This window comes from Quercus lobata, chromosome 3 (genome assembly GCF_001633185.2).
Source record: "Quercus lobata isolate SW786 chromosome 3, ValleyOak3.0 Primary Assembly, whole genome shotgun sequence".
In the NCBI taxonomy this organism is placed as follows: Eukaryota; Viridiplantae; Streptophyta; class Magnoliopsida; order Fagales; family Fagaceae; genus Quercus; species Quercus lobata.
The window spans coordinates 69,632,480-69,652,407 of NC_044906.1; the positions used below are offsets into that span (position 1 = coordinate 69,632,480).

The 19,928-nt window shown below is 32.1% G+C and overlaps 2 protein-coding genes, 2 long non-coding RNA genes and 1 pseudogene across 13 annotated transcripts in view; 1 reads left to right on the forward strand and 4 right to left on the reverse strand.

Moving 5' to 3' along the window:
- The window catches only part of LOC115978785 (TMV resistance protein N-like), a 56,859-nt gene that overhangs the window by 18,029 nt on the left and 18,902 nt on the right, over positions 1–19,928 (forward strand). The gene's annotated exons all lie outside the window — the stretch shown is intronic.
- Positions 854–2,646, reverse strand: LOC115978791. The gene is made up of 3 exons (XR_004088871.1): positions 2,313–2,646; positions 1,919–1,939; positions 854–1,375 (listed from the first exon to the last, which is right to left on the reverse strand). It is a non-coding gene; the product is annotated as an uncharacterized LOC115978791 (long non-coding RNA).
- Positions 13,451–14,093, reverse strand: LOC115978786 (probable terpene synthase 2). Its single transcript, XM_031100661.1, has 2 exons — positions 13,831–14,093; positions 13,451–13,744 (listed from the first exon to the last, which is right to left on the reverse strand). The coding sequence occupies exons 1-2, from the start codon at positions 14,077–14,079 to the stop codon at positions 13,451–13,453; spliced, it is 543 nt and encodes a 180-aa protein (XP_030956521.1). The 5' UTR covers positions 14,080–14,093.
- On the reverse strand, positions 14,305–14,843 carry LOC115978789 (annotated as a pseudogene).
- On the reverse strand, positions 15,486–17,625 carry LOC115978792. Its single transcript, XR_004088872.1, has 3 exons — positions 17,251–17,625; positions 17,001–17,107; positions 15,486–15,610 (listed from the first exon to the last, which is right to left on the reverse strand). It is a non-coding gene; the product is annotated as an uncharacterized LOC115978792 (long non-coding RNA).

The following is a 19,928-nucleotide window of genomic DNA, read 5'->3' on the forward strand; positions in this document are numbered from 1 at the left end:
GAGCACTACTGGTGTTGCTGGTCAAAGAAGTGGTGGTGGTGCTACTATGGGGTTCAATGGCAGAAAGTTTGGTGTATCACGGCCACCAAAGTTTCAACCACTTGGTGAAAAGGGCAAGAAGGCCAACAAGGGCACCAAAAGCAGTAAATGAAGCAGATTATCAAATATTACCGAGCTTTGCTGTCAAAGCAACAAGATTTTGTATTACTGAGCTTTGCTATCAAAGCAGCAAGAGAAAGTATGCTTGACCCAAAAGATGACTGCCTTTTCACTAGTTTATAATTTTTTTTTTTTTTTTTTTTTAAAGAAACTTTCGTTCTTTGATACTTGTGTGTGTTAGGGAAAATAACAGGTTTTCATTTGGACATATACTTCATGCTGTTTAACAAATGTGTATTGGCAGATTTTGTATTGCTGAGTTTTGCTGACAAAGCAGCAAGAGAAAGTATGCATATTTTTATTTAATGTTTTTTATAACAAGCAGCAAGCAGAAATTTTAGCAGGCAGAAATTTTTAGTAGCAGGCAGCAGGCAAAAGACTAATAATATTTTCTTGCAAGAAGCAGCAAGCAGCAGGCAGTATGCTTGACCCAAAAGATGACTGCCTTTTCACTATTTTTTTTTTTTAGAAACTTTCATTCTTTGATACTTGTGTTAATTAGGGATAAAAACTGGTTGTCATTTGGATAGACACTTCTTGTTGTTTCATTTGGAAAATAACAGGTTTTCATAAACACCTTAATGTGCTATACAATATGAAAAATGAATTTTTTTGAAAAAATTACAAAAGAGCAAAAAAGGAGGACATAAGAACAGCACAATAAAGCAATCAACAAAATGACAAGCAATGCATATAACATTAACATAGAGCTTTCACATGTATCTATTACATTTACATATAGACCTCCATGCCAATAAGAATGGAACTTAAATTGTAACTTACAATAAACAAGGACTTAAATCTGTCCAAATAGGGTTGGTATACCACCAAAATGAATTTAAATACCCCACAAGCATCATGGCAGACTAAGGTTCTTCACCCTTATATCATTGTACATTGAGGCAAAACACAACAACAACATGACAAAAATGAAAGATAATCATGACACTACTAGTGCTAGCTTGTACAATATCTCACTCTCTAACCCTCATAACTTTCTCCCTAATCTCATAATTCACAATTAATCACAACTAATAATATGATCTTCTCGGATGGTTGACAATAGCCTGAACTGGAAAGCCCACTGATCCACAGAAACAGCATTTGCTGCTAAGCAAAGGGAGCTTTTTTTTTATTATTCAGCAAGCTGCAGAGACACCAACTAGAGACTTTCCAGCACCACAAGGTAGCTCTATAATGCCAGGTCTTGCTCTGCCTACAATTAAATAAGTTAATACAAGAGTAATATATTTGTCTTGCCAAAGCCATCAGAGAGCTTGAGAAAATCTAACAATGAAAAAATTGTAAAATTGTTAATAAGAATTAAATCCAGTCATTATACTGAGACTTGAATAAAAATATCCTAGCATGTCTATTACATAGGTAAGGAATTATGGATGGTGTATGCACCAAGAAGTTTGGTCTTACAGAAGTTTAATAGAATAAATACATGAATAGTGACAGTGGAAAAATGCAAGAGTTCAGAAAAGAAAGAAACTTGCAAAGGGAAAATAATGGTCAGCATGCATGTAAGGTAGTATTTAATTAGAGAATGGAAAGTGCTATGACCTTAAAAAATTTGATACTTTTTTACTTTTAATTTCCTCAAGCATAAGATTTTGAGATCAACCAATTGCCCAAATACATGGTTATTCCTCTGCTTGTGTTATTATTACTTGAGGAACAATTACTCATACAGTTCTATTTTATTGTCCATTCTATACGACCCTACAAACAAGTTTTGAGATAGAAATCTCACCTGGGTTACGGCCAAGCAATCCTGTTTTGACAAATAAAAGAATAAAATCAGCTTTTGGAGAACTTAAAATTAAATCTAGTCATTAGACTGAGACTTGAATAAAAATATCCTAGTATGTCTATTACATTGGACTCAGACGGAATTTTCAACCATCTGAGTCCAATTTTATATTCTCAGTGGAGAATCTATACAGAGCAATTCAATTTCATATAGAAATATAAAATCCATAATAATTCAAACAAAACACCACTTTGCAGAAACCTAATTTCAAAAAAAAAAAAATTAAAATTAAAACCCTAGGTTTCAAAAATTAAATCTACCTAGAATAAGAGGAAAAGAGCAGATGAAAGTAAAAGATAAAAAAAACTTCAAGCTCAGAAAGTCAGGAACTCACCCAATAGAGAGAAACACGAACAAATGAAGATCCAATTTGTTAACAAAAAATCACGGGTTGGTAACAATCAAAACCCTGAATCAATAGTTCAGTAACTCCACGGTTTCCTTGCTAGAAATCACCCAGAGGATCCCAAGCATAAACGGATTTAAGAACTCAGGTGGGTAGCATCCTCAATGTGTGCGTTGCTAGGAGAGAGGAGTGTTTGATCTGTTTTGTTCTTTGATTTTGGGATCAAACGTGTTAGAGTAACGGTAGATTGAGAGGTCGGTAACAGAGCATCAACTGAATAAACCACGGCTGGGTGTCAAAAATAAAATCACAGGTAGGTAACGGAGCATTAAAAGAATAAACCATGGGTAGGTTAAGTGTTAAAAATAAAACTACATATTGGTAAGTTAAATTTGAGACAAATCATAGATGGATAAGTTGTAATTACCCCTTAATTTTATGTGTTTTTTTAGTGATTTCATTTGTAACGCTTCTAACTATTATCGTATATTTACTAACTGATGATTTTCATAACAAAAACATTAAATGAGAGGTAGCATTGTTCATTAGATTCTCAAAAGTAATAGTGTATGAAAATTATATATATATATATATATATATATATGTGGGAGGACTTTCGTCTTGACTCCCAATCAGGTATTATTCGCTTTGGAATGGGCAATGATCGACTTACGTCTCACCTATACGAATTTGCTCAATCCCACGTTGAGGAGAGACGCCTCCCACCCTTACCTTATAAGCCTTTGGCCTAAGGAAGAGTGTACCGTAGTCTCTCCCCGATGTGAGATTGAGCAAATTCGTGCAGGTGGAACATAGGTTGATCCTTGCCCATCTCAAAGCGAACAAATACCTAATTGGGTTTGAGACGAAAGTCCTCCCACAATATATATATATATAATTTTCATATACTATTACTTTTGATAATCTAATGAACAATGCTACCTCTCATTTAATGTTTTTGTTATGAAAAGTCAAAAAAGAAATTTTAAAATTTTCTAACTTTATTTCTTATGTAATTTCTACTACTACTAGAGAACATCTTTTTTTTTTTTTTTTTTTTTTTTTTTTTTTTTTTTTTTTGTTATGATTAATATGGTTTCCATAGTTAGAGTTTGATTAGTTTTAAATTTAAATTTAGTACTATGATTGTATTTAATTATTGATTTAATTTTTTGAGTGAATTTAACGGTTTATTTTACTACACTGTAAAGTTTTTAATGTTCTCCACACGATAATCTCTATTGTATTTTTTTACTTATCCTTACAACCTCTTTGTTTTCCAATCAACAGATACTAATTGATGCTTGATTTTTTTTCTTTATCTACTCTTTATTACTTTGTATTGTTTTTTTTCTTTACCATCTCTCTCTCTCTCTCTCTCTCTCTCTCTCTCTCTCTCTCTCCATTGGTAACCTATCATTATCCAAAATTTGATGATGATTCTATGACATTAAATATGCATTATTAGTTTTTTTTTGTTTTTTTAATTTAGTGTTTCTAACTTGATTTGTTTTATATTTCATTTTTCCTTTGATGCATTGGGTGTGAGAATGAGTGATTCCCTAGCATTACTTCACTTAATAAGGACAATTTTATTTATTTAATTTAGGCAAAATATTATATTTAAATTTTTTAAAATTAAAAAGGAGAGGAAATATAAATAATTTAACGATATATATGGGGGATGTGACTGAATTTAAATGTAGAATAAAATTATATGAGAAAAAAAGTAAAAATAAAATATATAACAGTAAACACTAACTTATCCAAATCATTCTATGTAATATAATAATAATATATTCTTATATACTATCTTTAATTCTTTATAATGTAACATGATAACATTTAACAATCAAAGTGATAAAAAAAATTAAAAAAAAAAAAAAAAAAAAAAAAAAACAAAAAAACTTAAAACACAAAACTAAAAAAAAAAAAATAAAAAAAAAAAAAAAAAACTTAAAACACAAAACTAAATTTCATCAACCAAAATAGAATTCTAAATAATACAACACTTTATCAAGCTAAAATAGAGATGCAAGAAAAATAAAAATAAAATCCACCAAAAAATTGAGGGAAAAAGAGTGGGAAATAACCCATTTTTTGTAAGAGAAAATTATGTAAAGAATAGAAGAGTGAATGACAAATTTATACTAAGAGAATGATAATAAAAAGAAACAATATAAAGAAAGATAGAAGGAAAGAGGAAGAGTGATATCAAGGTAGAATGTTTAGGGAGATGAAAAGATAAAGGGAATGAGAAAGGTTGGAGAAAGTGTAAATGTTAAAAAAAATGATTACAATTTGATAGGCACAATTTTCTTTTATTTGAATTTAAGTAAAATATTACATTTTTTTAAACAAAAAGAGAGAGAGAGAGAGAGAGAGAGGGAGAGATAGATAAAAAATATCAATAATTTAATGATAATGAGGATGTGGTTGAATTTGAATATTGAATAAAATAAGATGAGAAGGGAAAAAAAAAAATTAAAAGATATAACAATAAAAACTAAATTATCCAAATTATGCTATGTAATGGAATACTATTATAATTTTATCTATTATCTTTAATTTATTATAACGTAATTGGATAAAATTTAACAATTAAAGAGAAATAATAATAATAATAATAATAACTTAAAATACAAAACTAAATCGTATCAACCCAAAATTAGAGTTCTAAAAAACACAAAAATTTATCAACCTAAAGTGGAGATGTAATAAAAATAAAAATCCACCAAAACATTGAGAGAGAGAGAGAGAGAGAGAGAGAGAGAGAGAGAGAGAGAGAGAGAGAGAGAGAGAGAGAACCTTTTTTGTGAGAGATTACTATGCAAAGAATGCAAGAGAGAATGACAAACTTATAGTAAGAGGAAGTGAATAAAAAGAGACAAATAAAGGAAAATGAAGGGAAAGATAAATAGTGATATTAAAGAGAGGATAGTGGAAAGATAAAAAGGTAAGGGAAAAAGAAAAATTGAAGAAAGTGTATATATATATATATATATATTTTAAAAGTGAATGTAAAAAAAAAATTATAGGAAAATTGGAAATAAAAAGGATATATATATATTGTAAGGACGCGATTTGCAACGAACCTTAATAGAGTTGGGTTCGCACGTAAAAAGGCCCAGACAATATGATTTGTAGATCGTGGGTGTAAAGAACTAGGTTAACTGTGGTCTTCCTTACAAAGATTCACTCTCTTGTATATTAAAGGTCTAAGGTTGGCACAACGATCGTTTTCTTTAGTGATCAATGCAATCCTTCTTCTCTACTTTTGCTTTCTTCCTTTTCGCATGTATTTTTCTCCCTCTTCTTTTTCTGTTCCAATCCCCTTTCTTCATGCTCTTCTTTTAGTTTATATACCCCCCTTTGTATTCCATCCTCACCGCACACGTGTAGGTTGGGTCCGGAGGATTTCTTTCTGTCCCATCTGGCACCTCCTGGAACTTCCTATGGACAGCTGTGAGGCTGCTATCTTACTGTTCAGGTATCACCTCCACATTAATGCGGCCAGAGAGTTGGTTGAAAGGTCATTAATGCGGAGGCAGCTGTAGTTATAGATATTTGTTTGCCTTATCTCTTTCATCCTTAGTCGGTTATTCTATCCTTTACGGTGACCTAATTCTGAGGTCTGGTTGCAATAAGACCACGTCCTGATCGTCCTCGGACGCATAATGCCGAGGAGTATGGTGTCCTCGGACGGATATGCATCCTCGGATGGGCCACGGGCCCAACAATCCTGAATCAATTCTGAACTTTATGGGCCTATTGATTGAACGGTCCCCACATATATATATATATATATATATATATATATATATATGGATGTTAAAACTGACAAAGATGAATATGTAAAGTTAATAATTTATTTATATATTTTTTGTAAAAAAAAAAAAGAATAAGAAAGAATAATAATTATGTAGCAAATGATGTGGCAATGAGGTGGCGCAACAGGAGTTCAGTAGTAATAAATGTTATGTTTCAGCTTTTAGTAATATATAGAATAGAGATGAGATTAATTCCAAAGAAGTGGCATCATTTTTTCTGTCTTTTACAAACAATTCTCAAAGTCATCCCATTGTTCTAGGATATTAATTGGCGTTTAAAAGTAGGAGTGTGTCACCAACTTGCGAACCTATCAACCCGCTAAAAGTGACCTAATCTAATCCAACTCATTGATTTGGGTCAGTTTTTAGAGGTTGGTGGGTTGGGTTGGATTGTGAGTTTTTTATTTATTTTTTTATAATTATATATATATATATATATTTTTTTTTTTTTACAGTGGATCGGGTTGGGTTCAGGTCATAATATTCACAATTCTGCTTAATCGACCCAACCCCCACCTAAATAAAACTCAAACCTTAAGTTGTTCTTAAATAATTTGTGTTGGTTTGGTATTGTTCTAATGATCAATTTAATAATAATAGTAATTAAAAAAAAATTTATCCAATCCATGGATCCAATCTGATCCATGTGGGTTGTTTTGGGTTGGGTTTTTTTTACCCACAATGGTGGGCTGGGTTGAAAAAACCCCTTAACCCAAACCAACCCAACCCGACTCATACAAATCCCTATTCAAAAGTATTAAGTTACAAAAAAGATACATAGAAATTCTTATGTACTGGAGATAATTATCTCATGCATCTAGTATATGCAGTTAGAGAGTTTCAATGAAATATTGTCGATGATAATGACATTGCCTATCAACAAGTACTCCATTTTGCTTGGTACGACGACATGCAGGTGGGAAAAGAATTGAAGCATAAATAATGGAATCATCTCACTTAAAATTATCTTTAAACCAAGATATTGTCTCAAACACTGCAATCCAAGAGTTCTTCAAGGTGTGCGATTGTCAACATTTTTTTCTTTTATTTATTTATTTATTCATAGATTTTTAAAGCCTTTTTTTTTTTTTTTTTTTTTGTAAAAAGTAGAATTACATTTTAACCAATTTTCAACAAACAAAGTTTTAGCAAAAAATTGTAGCCAAAGTCCAAATAGACATGATGTTACCATGTGTCAGGGGCATTTTTGCGACAAGGGCCAAAAATGCGAGAATAGCCCAAATCTCCCTTTGAGTTCTTTAGAAGTGATTGTGGAGAGTATCAAACCCAAAATTCTAATATTTAGTAAATAAAGGCTAATGGCGCTTTAACAAGAGAAAAATCAAATTGCTAATAACAAAAATTCATAGAAATATAGCAAGTCTGAAACTTTAACCCACAATCAGTGAGAAGAGAAATTGAGAGAGGTTGTGAGGAAGAGAGGGAAGGTTCCCCTATACACATGTTTTCGCCCCCAAGTTTCGAAATTGTGAGAATGTTAGTTGGCTAAATGGACTTTTGCTCTAAATTTTCAGCTTTAAGAGTAAAACGTGGTTAGCCTGTTTTGAATCTAAATAGGGGCTTTTATATTGAGTTTGGGGTTCTCTTAGTGACTGGTTTTTGGGCTAAAATATGAGGCTATGGACCTCTAAGGTGTCAAATTGATGGTTGGTTTAGATTTGCTTTAAATGGGTAAAAGAGTTAGCTTGCTTTATGTACAATTTGGGAAATATTTGACTAAGTCCCCATTAACTCCTCATTTTCAATCGTTTCAAATTCTTGGGAGGCTCACCTAAGTGAGGGCTAGTAGCTGGAGTTGGCCAATGAGAGCCAACTATGTTTTAAAGGCAAAAATGGGTTAAGGCAAAAATTTTGGGCCATAATTAGCTAAAACATACAAGCTCTTTGGTGGTGAAAATTTCGGATATAAGACCTCCTCCATGAGCTTGAGGTGTTACTAGCTTCTTTTACCCACTTGGTAGCACACTTGGGTTGGGCTTATGCAAAAAATCCAAAAGGAACCGACTCATACCCTCTAAACCACACTCTCTCAATTTCTCCAATACATTACATGAGCTTAGACCATGCTTAAAAGAATAAAATATAATAAAATACATGAATTGGGCTTGTAAAAAAATGTGCGTGAAAATGGGTATCAACACCATGCCATCCACCCTGATATTTAGAAGCTCAAATATGAAATTCTAAATAAAACATTTTGCAGTAATTTTTTTTTCATATATGTATGTATGTATGTATTTTAAATTCAGATCTTGTATCAAAAAATCAAACGTGTAATCCATCTTGGTCATTATTTTTTTTTTTAAATTCTCCTTTCTTTTAATTTCCACACAATTTTTCAGCTTTTTTTTTTTTTTTTTTTTGGGAAATTAGACTTAGTGGTTAGGCCAATTTTGACTTTAGTCACTTGAGGTAGTCTCTGATAGATAACCGTTACCAACCTCTCACCTTATCATTAGAAAAATATATTTTAACATAAAAAACATAAAAGAAAACATATCAAACATCTCTCAAGAAAAAAAATTTCTCATCATTTTTCAGGGATTCATTAACACAAAATGACAGAAAGAGAAGTCATGAGAACGCACTCGCAAAAGTATGCTCTCATACAATTGCTTGCAACGTGTGCTCACTCTCTTCTATCAGTCTCTTCCATTACCCTTTTTGTCTTTGATGAATAGTCTGTGTGTGTCTTTGTTGATTAATTTATACACAACCAAAACAAAGAAGAAGTATTTTTTTTGTAGTAGTAATCTAATCCATCTACATGGCAAACACAATTAATTAATACCCATCACTCCCTCCTATCCATCAGAGCTAGCCTATGAACAACCCCAGGCCCAATGCCTTTCTTTGAGGGTGTGTTTGTTTGGAGGTGAAATAGGGTGGACAAAACACTTTGGAGAGAAAATAGGAAAAAAAAACTTTTTTGGTGTGTGTTTAGTTGGGTAGGGAGGGAGGAAGGAAAATAAATGGTGGGGCCCAGGTGTTTTCTCCCTCTCCCCTAGGCAATAACGTTGCCCTTTTTTTTTTTTTTAGGGCAACAACGTTGCCAGTAACATTGCCCCTTTTTTTTTCTTTTTCTGGGCAATCACGTTGCCAATTGCCACCTTTTTTTTTTTTTTTTTTTTTTTTTTTTTTTTTGGGCATTAACGTTGCCTTTTCTTCTTCTTCTTCTTCTTTTTTCTAATCTTTTTTTTTCTTTTGATTTTTTAGGGCTTGGGCGTGATAGTTTTTTTTTTTTTTTTTCTTTTTTTCTATTTTTTTTACTAGATGTGATTTTTTTTGGGACATGTGATGACTTGCATAATTGAGTGTAATTTATCACTTCTCAACTTTAAACTTTAGTCTAATTTTATTTATTTTTTGTCGATTTTAGACTTCATTATTGTTATTTAAATTTTATTTCAGATTTGAAGAAAATGAAGATTTACTCAAATAAAGAGACATGAAGCAGCTAAAAAAGTATTTTGGGCTAAAGAAAAAAACGTTTTGGGCTGAATATAATATTTTTGGGCTGAATGTAATATTTTTTGGGCTGAACCAAAAAAGAATAAAGCAGAAAAAAGAAGAAAAAAGAGTGGCTGAACTGAAAATTGTTTGGGCTGAAAAGCTGAAAAACGTTTGGGCTTTTTGGGCTGTGTTAGGCTGCAATAAGTAAAGGGCTGGACTTTAAAAACGTAGGGCAAAAAGAAAAAGAGAAAGAACGCTGAAAAAAAAAAAAAGAAGGCAGCCGAAATAGAAAAGAAAGAAAGAGGGCTGAACAGAAAAGAAGAAAGGTGTGCTGAAGCAGAAAGAGAGAGCTGGAATAGAGAATTTTTCAGCATTTATTTTCTTTCCAATCTTCTCAGAAAAAATTATGGTGAACTCGTTTGTGTTGGATTTAATTTTTAGCATGAACTAAACTTTCTTTATTCTAGGAAAACGATGTAATCTAGTTCCGAACTATGCTTGCTTTTCTATGTTAATTTGAACAATTTCTCTTCATGTTTGTCTGATTTATTCTAAGCTTATTGCTTCTAATTAACTGGCCATTAATTAGATGATTTTAATCTTGTGATTTGCTGTCAAAAGAGGGAATTATAGGATAGATCTTGAATATTTCAGCATAGGTAAATATAGAGATCGAAAGACTTGTATGAACCTATGTACTATTAAAATCGTTGGTCTTAATGCTTTCTTACTTTATTAAATTGCATACTTTTGTGTAAATTGATGAATAAGAATGTTTCCAATGGACTGTCGAAAGAGGCTTTTGGAAGAGTTTGGAGATTGCTAACAAATAGAGAGAATTAAATTCAATTAGCTAGATGAGTAAAGCATAGTGAGGGATTAGGTGAAATCGATTTCCTAGAAGTCTCTCTCTCATTAAGTTGATTTTCAAACAACATATTTCTTTACCTCTGCGTATCTTTTATTTAAATTGATTTTATTTTGAATTCCAATTACTAAAATCTTAGTGACTTCTCGAGATAAAATCAAGATTAGAATAATTTTGGTATTTGTCAAAAGTAAGTTACCAATCCCTAAGGACGATACTCTTCTCATCACTTTACTATAAAACTACGATACTGTGCACTTGCAGTTTTGCATCGTTCAACATGATTTTTATTTCTATGATAAATTTGGGTGATTGCTCTTTTTTGTGTGGTTATTTGTCACTTTTTTGTTTTAATTGGGCATCGTTCTTTAATAAGGGTATATGAGTAAATTTATTCAAACTCATTTTTTCCATCCCTCCACTTTTCCACTCCCAACCAAACAAAAATGAGAGAAAATAAAATCTTTTCTATCCTCCCACCATTTTCTATTCTCCCACTTTTCCACCCCTCTAACCAAACGGACCCTGAGTTTCTAACCACCAAAAGAAAGGAGTCCCCTTTATAATTTGTTTCATGCTCCATTATTTTGTCCAATCTCAAAAGAAGAAATTGGTGGTTTTTTACTTCAGTGTGAGATGTGGGTTGTGGAGAGATTTGAAGCAGTGAAACTATTATTTTTTTCTACTAGCCAAGGAAAAAAGTGACAATTTTCCCATTGATTTGCTCTAAATCTTGTGTTAATGAATTCCAAGAAAATGGTATGAGAAAGTTTTCTTGAGAGATGTTTGATCCGTTTTCTTTTAGGCTTTTATGTTAATATGTGTTTTTCTAACGAAGTGAAGAGGTGAGTAATGACTCTCCAACAGAGACTATCTCAAGTGGGTAAAGTGACAATTTTCAAACCGCAGATGACAAAGTCAAAACGGGTCTAATCACAAGTGGATTAATTCTATTTTCCCCCAAATTATAACATCTTCAACCAATGAGCTCTCAGCTTTGAGCCAGCAAGAAGGGTTTCCACACACTTTACATTAGCTTTATCCATACGATTGAGTCATTGGGTTTTCGAAATAGTATAAAATGAAGTTCTTTGAATACTATGATGCCAGCTAAAAAGCTTGTGTTATGTGACGCGAAACAGAGTGTGTTTCTTAACTTTTGAAACTTTGTAGCAACAACAAGACATCATAAAGATCAACCACCAAGAGTCTCTCACAAAATTAAATTTCAATTATTGTTAATGACCAAAAGTCCTATGAATCTTCTTACTCTCTCTCTCTCTCTCTCTCTCTCTCTCTCTCTCTCTCTCTCTCTCTATATATATATATATATATATATTTATAGCAATTGGTGTAACTTTATAACAATGTTACCCCTCTTAATAACTTACTATTGAATTCATATTTTGAAAACCCATTCGTTGAATTACATGTTCTATATGTTCTTAAAATGCATGCCTATTGTCATACCAATTGGATGTAATTTACCATTTGATCCATTAAACTAATTTTTTATGCATTATTTTAAATTATAAAAACTAGAATTTAAACAAATGATTGATAACGTGACTATTGATCTTTGATCATTTTTAAATTTTGTAAGCATGAAAAATATGCAAATATAATGTACTCTAGCAGTAGATTTATTAATTTTCATATTTAATTAAAAAATATTAAGTGGTGTAATATTACTTAAAGTTATATTAGATGTAACTTGAACACAACTCATATATAAATATATATATATATATATATATATATATTGTAAAGTTGTGATTTCCAACTATGTTGTGTTGGCTTTAATTCTGTGTCAAATTTGATTGTAATTTCTTCAATCATTTACCATGTATATATGTGGGTTTAATTGTAAGGGGTGAGTGTGAGGGATTGGTAAAGACTCAAGCTTCAAAGGATGAACAAGTAGATTTTGCAACTGGCTCGCGATTGTTTTACGAAAAGCTTACCCGCGAAAAAAGCCACGTGTGGAGCATATGACTGGAAGATGAAGAGTCGTGCCAGGTTGGATTTTTCGCAAGTGTCTCGCGGGTAAGGCCAACCCACGAAGGACTCGTGAAACTCTCCGTTTGGCAAAAAGTTATGTTTTGCTTTACTATGTCTTTACCCACACTACATATACCCTCATTATCCACAAATTGGAAGGAGTCCTTTTTAGAAAGAAAACCCTAGAAAATACACTTGAGAGTTAGAGATTGTCATACCCACAATCATCTACACATTTCGTCGTGGTTTTCCTCAACTTCTACCTCTCTATCTCTATATCTTTGAGAGGTTGCTAGCCCAAACACTTACCACACCCATCTTGAGTGTAAAATGAGATTTTTGTGCTATTGGGAAGTACTGGAAGGAGCCATTCATTGGCGGATACAATCGGGTTGAATTGTGGGATCCAGAAAGCTAAAGAAAACAAGGCTCCCAAAAGTAAGTTGGTAGCAAGAGCTTAGAGGGCTTAAGTACATGGAGTAGACTAGGCTTGGAGGGTCTTTTGTTATTCGTGTACTCCAACTTTATTCTCTAGTGAATCAAATTCGACTTGGAGGGTCATGGAGAGGTTTTTTGCCAAATTCTTCGATTTCCTCATTGATAACACGCCTCAATGTTATCTTGTATTTGCATCTCTCTTCCCTACTCTTTAAGCTTTCCTTTTATTGTTAATAATGAATGAATATGGTTTAGGGTAGTGTTAACGGTTATTTGCGATTATTTACTCTTGTTCCGCACTTAGTATAAGTTAGAGTAAAAGTTATCTAGCCGTAATTTTTAATCAGAGGTCTGAAAAAGCTCTTGTGTTTTAGCACAAATTCCAACTTTCATATAGATATATATATATATATATATATATATATATAAAGTTATGAGTCCATTATTAAGTTATCTTTTATTTGTTTGTTTGTTTGTTTGTTTTTTTTTTTTTTTTTAATATAAAAATGATATGTTCAAATTGGCATTGGGTCAACAAGCAATGAAGTAACACCATGTATAAACACTTCTCCAAAATGTGTGAATGCATCTTCATCCTTCCAAAGCAGATCAATTGCTTGTGAGAAATTGAGAACACGTATGAGGAGAGGCATTGGCACTTGAGTATGTCTAAGGCATCCTTCGTTTATATCCTTCCATGCATTCACGATTTGCTTTTGAAATTCGTTATGTACCTCTTCCTTTGAGATACCATGTTGCTTCATGCAGCATTCAATGCCTGAGACAGGATGCTTTCTATTTTGCTTAAACTGCAACAAATAAATTCAAAAATATATAGTGTCATTTTTTATAGGCCTATAATTGAGTTGCAGTGCTGGACTAATCTTTTATGTACCTCATTGGAGACAATGTCATCCATTAGCCTGGTTATGGTTGATGCTGCTTTGACAATCTTAGGCACCTTGGAGACCCATTCGAAGGCCTCTTGTGTTACCATATCTCCCATGCTAACAAAAGATAAGATTATAAGAGCAGGGCAACAAGTAGATATTAGTGCGTTACTCATATACTCATCCATTGTGGGTATGTATCCTTCGTTAAGCCACTTGGCTTCAACAAAATAGGCTTGACAAAGTTTTTTCATCTGGTTCCATTAAAGCATAAAATATTGTGAGTATAAAATCCAACTTTAATGAGAAAAAAGGGGATGGGTACAAGCAAATTAATTTTTTTAGGTGAAAGTTCAAATGAATTAATTAATAATATTACAAAATATTGCTATTATAACATCCAAATTTAATGAAATCAAAGGGGATGTATTCAAGTGAATTAATTTTTTTTCTCATGAAAGTTCAAGTGAATTAACCAATAGTATTATACCACATCTGTTGCGTGGTAAGCAAGGTATGATCTTCCTTCCTTGGACATCTCATCCTCAATTTCTTCATAAACATCCAAGAGTGCTTTATAACACAACTTCATGTACTCTGGGAGTTGGTCTATTCTGGTAATATCCCACCTAAAAATTAAATATTTCAATTAAGAGGTTGATTTAAAGCCCTTAAATCTAAAGACATGCTAGGTCCTACGCCTGCGCTATAAACCTTTTAGTTGAGTCTGTGAACAGCTCAAATTCTTCACAAGTACCATATGCATCATACATGTCATCTATGATTGTTATCGTGCAAAATTTTTTGGTTAGTATCTTCCTAGCAATGGAGTATTGGGGTTCAAAGTAAACCCCAAAACCCAAAAGTAGCCCTCCACCACTCTATCTCGTGCAAAAGATAGTTTTTCGCAAAATCCAAATCTTTCCACCACTTAAGGTACAAATTCAACATAAACTGTCATTTAAAATCATGTCTTGTACAAGTTTTACACCAAGATAGAGTGATATTGTTCATAAGCATACCTTGAGATATGACTAAGTTCCTTTTGGTGTTGTTTCTGTAATATGTTAAAATCTACCCTTTGCAAGCACTTTCGAATGGGTGGCTTCAAGGCACGATTTACTTGTGTAGCAAGAGTAGGGCTTAAATTAGTCACCACCAATTTAAGGTAAGTAGTTGTGAACTTAAGTGCTTCATCAAGTATATCTTCTCCATGCACCCTCATATGTGTTGCTTCATACAACTGTAACATTCCTTGCACGTCGTGAATAAGAGATTCCTTGAAGTTCCCCATGTTGTCTTTGAATTTTTTGAAGATATCTGCTTCACCAGCTATTAGATGACATAAGCCAAGTATGAGAATGCAACTAGTTTACATTTCTTTCTTTCTTTCTTTTTTCTTTTTTTTTTCTTTTTTTTTTTTTTGGATAAGTGCTAGCTTAAATTTCCTAAAATAATTTATACAAATAAATAGTGCAATTTATTAGACCAAAAAAAAGAGGGCTTACCACTTGAAATGTTATAACCTTGCTGCCTAAGTAATCGAAAACGAAGAGCAACAATGTAAAGACTATCATTGTCTTTCTGACCATCCTCATTATGATGATCTTTATAAAATTGTTGTAATACTTCGTCAATCTCACTTTCAAAATGGTAAGACACACCCAAGCATTTGATTGCATCAATTAATTCCAACTTTTGTGAAGGTTTATCAATGGGAGCCAATAGCAACTTCACCACTTCTTCCTTCAGCCTCTGAACTTACTCCAAGTTGTCATTGATTTCCTACAAAAGCAAATTGAAGTAAACAATTAACACAGTGTAGCACAAATTTAAGTCATTTAAAGATGAAGTAGCTAAAGACTATGGCATTTGAATAAAAATTTGGAAAGAATCAATTTACATTAGAATAATAAAGTTATCATGAAGTCTGACACGTCGAGTAAAAGAGGTATTATATCTACTATGGAGTCATTAGCATAAGAGAGGAAATGGTCTCCCCATAAGCTAGGACTAAAATTCGCCAAGGGACGTTTTGCATTAGAATTTAGATTCTTCATTTGAGCAGGGACTGCGGAAACTTGAGGAAACATTTTCGGAGGTGAGAGGACTTAGTGAGACAGCTTATGTGCTTAGGACCTTTGGTAATTATAGATAAAAAGACAAGATTGAAAATAAAATTAATCTAAATTATACAAATGCAGAGACCTAATGTTAAGAATGTGTCATGTGGTGCATTCCTTGAAGCTTTTTTTATTTAAGATTTTAAATCAACAAATTTTGCATTTATATCAAAGTATTAGTTCATTAAATTAGACAATAGAGTAAATGCATATATTACTTATCTATAGTTATGCATTAATTATTTATATCAAATGAATTTATATGAATACTTTTATAAATTCTATATAAGAGATAATTTTTAGTTGGAATAATAATAATAAATAAATTAGAATATGACTTTCTTACTCATGTTTAGTTGCTTTGACAACATTTGACACAAAAGCTATAAAAAAATTAAATATTTATGAATTCACTAAAATAAATCTTAGTTCTTTAAATTTCCTAACTTTTTTAGTCATATATATATATATGTGTGTGTGTGTGTGTGTAATAGAATAAATATATTTATTTTCTTATAGCATAATGAAATTTTAATATAATTTTTCTAAGATTTATATGAAAAAGAATTTTTTTTTTTATGTGAGAAATAATTTAAACACTATATCATGCAATAGTTGAAGCAATGTCCAACAGAGTGGGGAAAAAATTAGTAACACACAATCAAGAATGTAAAAAAAAATAATTGAAAGATATATGCATTTTTTTTAGTAGACACGAAACATGCTTATCTATGTTAGTTATCAAGCAATTTTCAATTTGTAAACACATATATATATAGTGTGATTTCTATTTTGTCTGTAAAATAACTATGGATTACAATTTTTTACAAGGAAATTTATTCAAAAATTTGTTTATACATCAATAGTTGAGAGATTTGAATCATGAATGTCTCTATTGCAAATTGAAATGCCTACTAATTAAGTTACAAGATTCTGGGTAAACTTATTGAAATATTGGCGAAAACTAATAATAAGTTGCACTGCACATTGTGCGGGAATTTAGCTAGTTACTCATAATCTATAATCTTTAGGGGAAATCAGATTTAACCCACTTGTGGTGTTCTGATAGGAAGATGTTTGATTTCTCTGGTTACCAATGCTCTTTTTGAATAACGAACTCACGTTCTCTCTTATTTCTCTGTCTTTGCCCTCTCCAAACCTAAATCACATATAACATCAAATCAAAACCTAATGTAACCCAAATACCTAAATTAAAATCAATCCAACCAAATTTCTCAAAACTAATTCATATTTCATACCCATACCCAGATCTAAGAAAGAATGAAAAACAGAAAAACTTACCGGTGGTAGTTCTCTCTATGTCCGTATGTCAATTCCTGCATATACCTTTAGGTTATCGGTGCCGGTTCTGGTGGTATAATTTTGGTAGGGGAACGGACGGTGGCGGGTACGAACTCTGTCTCCTTCTCAGCTTTGTATCGCAAGCTTTTTTTTTTCCTCCTTCTCTATCTCCGTATCGCAAGTGTTGGTGTTAAGAAAATTCAAAAGGAAGCGAAAAGAGAGAGTATTCATAGGAGGAGAAACTGAAATTAGAGTGAGTTTGAACTTTTGATTGGGAATACGGTGATGGCAGAAGATCTGGGTGGCGCCCTTCTCTCCATCTCTGTCTCTCTATTTCTCTCTCTTTTCTGTCGATCTCTCTCTCTCCTTTCTTCGTGTAGCAGTCTTTGTTTTTGGTTTTTTGTTTTTTTTAAGCAGTTTCCTTTTATACCAATAGGGCTCCCAACAGTGTTTTAACGTAGCGAAACATTATATTTCATCGGTTTTAAACGATGTAACAGCATGAATAATGCTACAGTCACAAACAATTTTACAATATTTTTATAAACTATTGATGTGGCAAATTCTTATTGGTTCTAATATGGGTCCACCACTAACATCACATTTACGTTTATCAATAATTATTTGAAAATTACTAAAGCCACATCAGCAGTTTGTAAAAATGTTGTAAATTAGTTTGTATCTGTAGCATTACTCGTTATAGCATTACCAAATAATGTAATTTATCGCTTCTTAATTTAAACATGTGTGAATTTTAGATAATCCCTTTTCCTACATGACAACACGTCCTTAATTGTATGAATCAACTTTCTCTCAGCTTCTGCTATTATATATAGTATATGATATGATATAGATGAGATTATTTCCAAAGAAGTGGCATCATTTTTTCTGTCTTTTACGAATAATTCTCAAAAGTCATCCCATTGTTCTAGGATATTGATTGGCATTCAAAATTAGGGGTGTGTCACCAACTCGTGAACATATCAACCCACTAAAAGTGACCCAATCAAATCCAACTCACTAATTTAGGTCAGTTTTTAGAGGTTGGTGGGTTGGGTTGGATTGTGAGTTTTTATTTTATTATTTTTTTAATAATTATATAAATATATATATATATATATATATATATATATATATATATATATAAAAATAAGTATGTATTCTTTTTCCATACTACAATAAAGTTTTCTATGTGAAGAAGCTAAAGGTACCAAAATATTTTTCTGTACTTAGAATTGAGTTTTTAGTTTGTTAGTGGGTTTCTCTTGGGTGGATTATCGATATTTATGTTGATGGGTTTTGTCATATTAATTAAATGTGTTTTAAATCAAATATAAGTAATATAATAAGAGAATCCATTATAAAAGTTATTTTACTAAAATGAGCAGTTCAATGCCATGAAGAATAATTGTATTTTTACGGTCTCTATAGTCGTTGATCTTCAAGAAATAGTCCAAAAGGAGTGTACCTTTGGCATGAAACACAATAACTTGTTTTCACCATATTGGAGATTTTCCAATACTGAAATTGGATTGTCTTTTGACATTGAAGTGCTTTAGGATGAGTCTGGCTAATTGAATCTGAGCCCACATTGACTGATCTCAATTGATAATTCCCAAGTGAGTAGGTGAACAAAAAGTGTAATATTGACTCATTTTGGGTGTGTATTCACCTCAAATAAGCTAAAAGCAAGGTAATGTGACCAAAAAAAATCTGAGTGGGTGTGCACTCCCCATCAGCTTGTATGGGTAATTAGAGGCAGTTCCTCGAAACTTGGTTCACCTGAATCTAAATGCAATGCTTAGCCACATTCAGGTTGGATGACGTTAGAAACACTTTCATCATCTATTCATTCAAGCATGGATATTGGATAATAGACCAAGTATGCTACCATTTCTACATCTTCAATCCGTGATTTAATTGTCACTTGAATGCTTAGGGGAACTCTCTTTGTGTTGCACAAATATTTGCTCAAATTTTGTTACCAGTCTTCTTATTCATTTCTCATAGGGAAAGTATTGTTGCACATATGAAATAGACATACGGTGCACATAATGGCCTGGTAATCTTATTTAATGGAAACTTCGAATAACACATATCTTGACCCTGTTTTTTCCATAAAATTTAGAGCTTCTTCTCTGGCTTTATCTGATTTTATGTCATTCTAGGTAAGAAGATTGACAGAAACTCAATTAGTTATAGTTTGCTTGTTTGGTATTTGTTGGGTGATGCCGCAAAGGGTAGTGGATTTGTTGGATTGTTGGTCATGTAATTTCAGGCGACATCATAATATAGTTATATGGAGGATTGTGCTGCACTATTTGATGTGGTGTATCTAGTGGGAACGGAATACTAGAAGCTTTGAGGGACGCGAACGGTCCATTCTTGAGTTTAAGTCTTTTTTCTTTTTTACTCTTCTCGAATGGTGTTTAGTTTTACCATCTTTTTCTTGTCTTTCCCTTCCTGTTTTGCTTGATCATTGTAATCGTGTTTCTTGATGTTTTTGCCTCTTTAGTACATTTCCTATGTACTGGGCTGTGTTCTTTTTAATAAAATATTTATGTTACTTATCAAAAAAAAAAAAAATATATATATATATATATATTTTTTAGGTGATGGAGTCATTTTGTATAGCAGCTTTCACTGCATGGTATGCCACAAAAGCAGTTTAGAAAGTA

Excerpts from the sequence above, each read along its gene's own strand:
- LOC115978786 (XM_031100661.1), bottom strand. The coding sequence starts at position 14,079 with ATGAAAAAACTTTGTCAAGCCTATTTTGTTGAAGCCAAGTGGCTTAAC. Across the intron at positions 13,745-13,830 it reads ATGACATTGTCTCCAATGAG|TTTAAGCAAAATAGAAAGCA; the intron begins GTACATAAAAGA and ends TATTTGTTGCAG.